The following is a 7,925-nucleotide window of genomic DNA, read 5'->3' as shown; positions in this document are numbered from 1 at the left end:
TACATAAAAAATTATAAATTGAATAGACCTATCAAGTGCCACTAAGTTATATTTAACAAACCAATAAACATCTATACATTTTGCCTGTATGTCTAGCTTCCGGTGGTCGTTACTCTCGACTAATCTATTTTTTCCCTGGTTCGAGCGCAAAGATACAATACATCAACACAAAAAATTTGATACCAAAATATCATTTTCAAAAAAAATTGACATTGATCTTTTTTCCCCGCAACCCTTCAAATAGTACGTAGGTGGTAATATGTATAGGTAATGTCCTAATATTGTCCGTACTCCTAGCTATATATGTAGCCTAGTTCGCACTTCGCAGTTGCCAAGTTAGTGGAGTATATTTAGATGTAATTTTCTGCGTAGTTTATCAGGAGTTGTGGCGTTCAATTTCAGTAAATATTCAGTTAATATTCAACTATGTACACTAGATAGAACAATTTTTTAAAATAATTTAGAATTTAGTTATTAGTTAAATACATTGGTTGATCACTTAATTTGATTATGTCATAATAGTAATCATGTCACGCTGCGTGGACAATTACTAAAAATAAAAAATATACACATTTACTTAGGATTACTATTCAATTGAATTGAAATTTAAGTGGCAACTGTTGGATGAAGATTGAAACAGGAATATTAATTATTGTACTTAGTAGTTTATAGATACTTAGGTATCATCTGGTATTAGTATTATGTATCACAATTCACTGTTCACATAAATCACAATATGATTATTTTATAATTCAAAAGGTTTGTTTTGCCTCTCGTGCACGGTCGACAATATTCGTTGATCCGGCCCGATCTTCTATGAGCCAGACGGGCTATTCCGACCAGCCATCGGTAACAGAATCTCCCCCCACTCTGCATGGACATTCCGATTACATCATGGTGCAGGTGCGCTCGTGTTCTATTAAATTACACGCAGTGCCATGGCCCATGAGACATAACAATAATATATATATATATATATATATATATATATATTATATAATTATATTGTAACATTTGTAAGGGCATCCGGCATATGCGATAGCGGGTGGACCACACACGTGGTCTGTACTCTCAGTCTCCCTACCCGTCAACTGTTGAGCTGACGGCCATTGCACAGTACGTTCAATGACGGCACTTGTCGTTAAGTCAATGTATTGATGTTTGCTAACTTTATTGTTTCGACCAGTATGTTAGAATTTGCTAATTTCATCGACAATAATCATTATCATGGATATCCTAGTGCGTTGTGTTGTAAGATAGTTTTGGCAGTGGCCAGTATTACAGTTAAACGAGTTACACATGTGCTGAAGCATCTTTAAACAAGAGTCGATTATGAGGATCAACAAAGTGAGTAATTCGAAAGGATTTGAAATTTTTTTATGTCGGCATTGATTATTGAAAGAATCTCTTTAATGATTTTCAGTTGAAACTGTTAAATTACCATATCGTTTTTTTACTTCAACTTCTGATATGCATTCCTCAAGTATGGAGTTTGCTGAAATCCAAAAGCAAACTTCAATACTGCGAAAAAACTCAGTCGAAATGTGTAGTTACGAATTATACGATGTGTCTTGGTGTAAAACTACCATACAACTCAACTTCTATAGATCTTGTTTCAGACGCTGATACTCTTGAAGAAGCTCAAGTATGTGTGGTTTTTTGAAGATTTTAGGATATTTTAACATCTTGTGTGAATTGTTCTTAGGAAAAGTTACACTATTGGCAAGGACTCAAGAAGGTTCCAAAATGCTGGGCAGCTATTCAACCACTTTTATGTGCCTTGTACATGCCTAATTGTGAAAACAATAGCATTCATTTACCACCTCAGGTATATGTTATTATCTTTATTGGGGTTTTGGTATAATAATGAAATACTTTAATTAAAATTCCTTAAGTGTATTCCATACTTTATTAGCCTACATAATCTTTTCTCCTGTATATATTGGCATCATACCTCCTACCGTGTAATCATTCCTAATTCTATCTAACCTAATTACTTTATAGTTATTCTTACATTGGTTATAATTATAATATACTTATACTCAATATAATTTAGAGTTTTCTATTATAAGTTGTTTGCATAAATGCATCTGTAAAATAAAATTTATCATTTTAGGAAATGTGTAAATTGATTGAAAATCATTGTCAAATATTGAAAATAGAAAATTCTTGGCCATCAGAATTTAATTGTGACAATGAAACTTTGTATCCTCCAAGATTATGCAAGGTCAGTTGAGAAACTTTAGATTTAAATATTTAATGTAGATACAATAAATAAGATTACATATAGCAACCTGGTAATTTAATGCATTCTAAGTGTAATATTCTCCATTTTTTTTTTCTTAATAAAATTAAAGGTTGATTACAGATTTTTATGAAAATGGTACATGTTAAAGCTGCACCTTAGATCTATCTTTAGTCTTATTTTCAGACCAAATGTCCCAAAAATATGCCCAACAATTTTTTTTTATGGTTTTCTCTATTTTAAAAGGGAAGGGGAGAACTCCATACATTTTTGGTTCAATAAAGTACCTTTTAGATAAAATTTCTGATCCATAGAGTTGCTACATAAAGAAATCAGTTCAGTAGCTTAAAAAATATCATAGGTCCAGACACAAAAAAAAAAAACTGATCCGTTGTCTTCTTAGCATTAAAGCTAAATTAAAAACTTATTGCAAAAACAATATATTTTTAGCTCTGCATCAAAAATAAAATCATATTAGATAAAACTAATACTTTTCAATTTTTATATTTTAACAGAACGATATACGTGAATTAAAATTTAACTCTACTGCTGGCCGATGTGAATCCCCACTTGTACAGACTTATAGACCCGAAGCATATCATTATCCTAATTTTGAAGGCTGTGATCTTCAGTGTTATGATCCTTTATTTTCAATGGATGAACATCGGCAAATACATAATCTAATAGCGTGGACTGCCACAATTGCTGGCATATGTAATACTTTTGCTATTGTAAGTATATTCATAACATGAAGCATTTAGAATTGTATTTATATTCTTTATACTTGTTATATTTAAATAATAAATATAGGGTTGGGTTATAAGACATCTCAAATGTTTTGAAAATACTAGTGTGGGCGGTATTGGTTAGGTGGGACTTGTAAGCTAACATAGTTTTACCTATAACCACAATTAAAAAAGTTTGAAATTCTTTAAGTTTGGTTTTTTGTACAAGTTAGCAACAACTCACATTGCAAGACGCACTTGCATCATTAAGAGAGATTTTTTCTGGCCTAGTTTCAATATGTGAAGACGTCCCTTGACTAAGCTTGCCACATATTATTGCATCTAGAGAATTTTCCATTAGGGGTATCTAAAAACTGAGGTATGCAAACAACGTACAAAATTTGAAAGCCAATAAAGCGGCGATTTGACTTTGCTTAAGCTTTGGAGTACGCCTAAAATAAAACATTTTATAAAATAAAAGTGATCGAGAATTAAAAACAATAATAGCTTATATTTTAAATTAATATATACTTCCACTCATATATTTACATATTTCTGTTTTATGTACTTATTTGTAGCTCACATTTATGATAGAATGGCAATCTTTAAATCGTTATCCAAATATCGTCATTCTTTATATAAATGTTTGTTTTCTGTTCATTTGTTTTGGATGGTTATCTCAGTTTTGGTCTGGAGCAAGAGATGATATAGTATGCAGAAAAAATGGAGCAAGAAAAACATCAGAACCTAGGTACTATGATCAATTTTTATCATTATAATTGTTAACTTTCTATTAGCCACATAAATAACAAATCAATATATGTATTATTTCACTTATATTTATACAATTTTAATTTTAGCCTAATATTTTGGTTGATACATTTTTAAATAAGTTTTTTTTTATTATTATTATTACCCTCGGTTATTGGGCTACATTAGACTATATTAACATAAAACATAATGCAATTTTTTTCATCAATTTATTGTTGATATTTTTATTATAAAAATAAAAGCAATATAATTAACAAATTAAAATTGTACTTTTTAAATTTATTTATGATACCTTAAGCAAAAAAGGTATTTTGTCAATTTTTTTTTTTATGTTTAATAATTACATTTTTATTTTTATATTAAACTAAAAAAAAATCACATAACATTAAAACACTCTAGACATAGTTCTATTAAGTAATTTTTGCATACTAGTGTTGCAAAACTTGCATACTGATGTTGTTTATATGTCACACCTAACTATAACAAAATTGGCATCACGGTTCTACTAGCGTGGGATTAAAATTTGTGGAGCTCATAAATGCACACTTCCAATAGTAGTATCTAACATACTAACTGATAAAATAGCAACACAACTTAACAGTATCTTATATTGATAAATTAATAAAAGTCGGCTAAAATTTCAACTCCTTTATTATCATCCTAACTAACATAAAAATATATTTTAAAATTAATAGGGTTGGGGTCAGTGGGGTTAATAATTATTAACTCCACTGAAAGATGACATTAATTTTGATAAACTTGTTTAATAGTTATAATTTACGAGGTGTGGCAATTAAATAACAAGAACTTTGTTAGAGCGCCTCATATGGTAAAACTTATGTTGTTGAAATGAGCTTTTTATAATAGTCTAGGGTTGTTACAGCAGTTTATCAAGTTTAAATGTGATGAAAATTAATTTTTTTGCTGTACAAGTTTTTAAAGTTAATGGTATTGTAATGTGTTGTCGGAAAAAGTGATTGAGGCAAAAAAAAATTGCTAACAAGTTGTTATTAAGTTTCTTGTAAAATCCTGTGATAAACCGTCCATAATGTTTAAAAATTGTAATATGTGTTTGGTAATGAGTGTCTGACCCAATTATACACATACGAATGGACTGTGCGTTTTTATTATAATTGCTCGAAAACAACATGAGACCAGTGCAACAGTTTTTAACCAGAAATAATAGCTCCCCCCCTACAGTTCTGATCTGACTCCACTGAACGTCTAGCTATCCCTCAAGCTCAGAACTAATGAAAGGTCACCACTAAGAGTATTTGGAGTTTGTCCAAAGTGCTGTGATGCCTGCTTTAAAGGGCTTAACTCCGGAAGCTTTCCAGTGATGCTTACAGAAATGGGAAGAGGGCTGGAACAAGTGCATCAGACTCGGGGAAGAGGGTATGGGTGTTGTGAGGGTATGAGTGCATAAGACCATATAAATGATAAGTAACTTGTTAAAACTAAATTTCTTGTTATTTAATTGCCACACTCTGTATATAAACATTTTTGTGATTATTTTTAGTATACAGTTATAATTTATATTTTGTTTATTTCAGTGATGAAGACTTATCTTGTGTAATCAATTTTATATTTTCTTATTACTTTTTGATTGCTGCATTTATTTGGTTTGTAATTTTCACCTATTCACTTCATACAACATTTCAATCTTTTGGTGAGTTACTTTTTATTAATAGTATATTAAATATTTGCATGGTATTTATGTATTATGATTTTTGTAGGTAAAATACAAGAAAAAGTTGATAAGAAAGGTGGATATTTTCATTTATTAGCTTGGTCTATACCATTAGTGTTTTGTGTCGTCGCCATGGTGATTGGAGAAATTGATGGCGATAGTGTTACAGGCACTTGTTTTATTGGTGTCAATAATAAAATATATAGACTTTTATTTGTCCTTGTACCAATATCAATATCAGTGGGAATTGGATTATTTTACTTAATTCGTGTACTATTTGGCCTTCTAGCATTAAAAAAAGAAAGCACTCAAGTTATTTCTAAACTAGCTAAGTCAAAAATTCATTCAGCAGCAATTAAAGTTGTCATGTTTATGATCCTCATTATAATATTTATATCATCAATGTTTATGTGTTACATACATGAATATAGTAATGATCAATTATGGAAAGATAGTCTCAGAAAATATATTGTGTAAGATATAATTTTCTTCTATATTTAATATAGGTCAAAGTTTTATTTTATTAAATATTTTAAAGTTAATTCAAGTAATCATCAAGTAATTGTTTCTCATTTAGGTGTAAATTAGGAATAATACCAGACACAGATGTTGCTAGTTGTCATATTGAGTTTAGGCCTAGTGTTTCAAAAAAACAATTGTATATTTTAGTGCTGTTTGGTAATGGAGTACTCATGTCATTTTGGGTATGGACAAATCAAATTGGAAATGCATGGCGAGAGTGTTTGATTAGATGGTTTGGATACAGTTTATTTTAGATTAGTTATTGTTTATAATAATTATTATATCTTCTATTTTAGGCTTAAAAAGTGGCGAGGGCAAGAGCAAAGAAATCAAGATTCAACTAAATATAATAAACATAAATTAATTGCAAGTGCATTTGCAAAAAGACATCAACTGAATAGTGACGATTTTACTGTTACTTTTTCAAAAGAAGATCCTTTTGGTAATTTATTCATAAACGGTTAAGCAAAAGTATATTATTACAAATTGTTTTGTAACTTTGGTTTGAACTTATTAATGATAATTTTATATAGGGTTGGTCTTTGGTCTAAATAGCAATTTAACAGACAATATTAGTTCTACTTGGGCTGCAGCATTGCCTAAATTTATACGACGTCGCGGTGCTCTGACTGGTGAAGAACAACTCTCAAAATCATCTTCATACATGCATTCTGATTCAGAGATTAGTTATAGTATGTGTAGAATTTCAGTAGAATCTCGAAGTCATTCATTAGACTCTACTATATCTGTGAAAGCATTTGAAATGACAAGAAAAGTACGTCGGTTTTCTAAGCATACTAAGAAAAAGCATAAACGTGGTAATAAGTTGGTATGTAAACTACCTTCATCTCAAAAAGGTAGTGTTACGTCACAGGATATAAATCAAGTAAGAAGTATTGTAAACAATTTTTTCTGTGTTTAATTTATATTTTGTTTACCTAGTTAATGTTGACGTTTCCTGCATTCCAAAATGTTTTTTCATTACCTGATGTCACATCTCAAGCAGCTCCTGTTCCTAATTTAGAAAGGAGAGAAGCATCAGCGGGCATTGACGAGGGACTTAAAGAGCAAATGAAAACTTTAAGAAATATTTCTATGTCATCTCTTAACTTAGTAAATAGTAAATTGCTACAAATGAGCCTTAAAGGATTAAGTGGTAGTGATCAATCAGAACAGTTTATGCTAGAAGACTACTTTAAATGTGATAATAATAGTTTGTACAAACCAGTAGCATTGATGGACAGTGATGATGGACAGAAATTATCTGACAAAACTGACTCTGATTGAAGTCATGGATGTATTTTTTCCTAAATTAATTAGGAATATAGTTCCTAAATTGAACGAGACTGATTGTCATTAACTATGTGCTCAATATTTATTGCTTTTGTACCATTGAAGTAACAATTTTCAGAATTGATTACAATTTGTATTAAGATTTTGTATAAAATTGATGGGACATAATAACTTGGCACATTTATTTTTATACTACCATTTATAACTACCCCCCCCCCAATTTTAAATACCTTTAAAATTATAGGTTGTAGTGATTTTTATACCTAAGTTAATAATTGAACTTTTAAATTGTTACTAAAAATTATGGTTATTTAAGTTATAATAATTGATTTTAAAATAGTTTTGTTCAAAAATGTTTGCTATATTATTGGCTACTTGATTTTATTAACACATTGTAAATATGTGGCTTGTATTTGGTATACATAAATTTGTTTTATTATAAACTTTGATTTGAAGTTAAAATGATAAATGGGTTTTACAAAATGATGTTTGTATTTTAGTGTCTAGACTGGTGAATAACTTCTTTATCACTGGACAACATTTTTCTTGTAGCAGGTCTAGAGATGAGATATTGTACCCTAAAGATACTTTACATGGTCAAAAATTGAAAAATCAAACCTATCCCTTCTCTTTTGAAATAGAGAAAAATATTTAATGTACACATAAAATAACGGCATTA

At 29.8% G+C, this 7,925-nt stretch overlaps 1 protein-coding gene across 3 annotated transcripts; it reads left to right on the top strand.

Annotated features, from left to right (window-relative positions):
- Positions 1-1,007: 1,007 nt before the first annotated feature.
- On the top strand, positions 1,008-7,648 carry LOC126835988 (protein smoothened). 3 transcript variants are annotated; one of them, XM_050568913.1, is made up of 12 exons: positions 1,008-1,347; positions 1,424-1,645; positions 1,706-1,828; positions 2,117-2,227; positions 2,761-2,976; positions 3,654-3,721; positions 5,295-5,410; positions 5,478-5,904; positions 6,009-6,185; positions 6,250-6,413; positions 6,487-6,839; positions 6,896-7,648. In XM_050568913.1, the coding sequence occupies exons 1-12, from the start codon at positions 1,333-1,335 to the stop codon at positions 7,238-7,240; spliced, it is 2,337 nt and encodes a 778-aa protein (XP_050424870.1). In that variant the 5' UTR covers positions 1,008-1,332; the 3' UTR covers positions 7,241-7,648. The 3 variants fall into 3 exon arrangements, with proteins under 3 accessions (XP_050424870.1, XP_050424868.1, XP_050424869.1); XM_050568911.1 differs by having other exon boundaries at positions 1,009-1,347; positions 3,549-3,721; positions 6,896-7,646; XM_050568912.1 differs by having other exon boundaries at positions 1,010-1,347; positions 3,549-3,721; positions 6,250-6,395; positions 6,896-7,645.
- The last annotated feature ends 277 nt before the right edge of the window (positions 7,649-7,925 follow it).

Source organism: Adelges cooleyi, unplaced genomic scaffold (genome assembly GCF_023614345.1).
Source record: "Adelges cooleyi isolate 19-005CV unplaced genomic scaffold, UGA_ACOO_1.1 ACOO_flye_CR_arks_rails_tigmint_CR_PRNA_23, whole genome shotgun sequence".
In the NCBI taxonomy this organism is placed as follows: Eukaryota; Metazoa; Arthropoda; class Insecta; order Hemiptera; family Adelgidae; genus Adelges; species Adelges cooleyi.
Note: the sequence above shows the minus strand (reverse complement) of the source record. Positions and strands in the feature narration are given on the sequence as shown.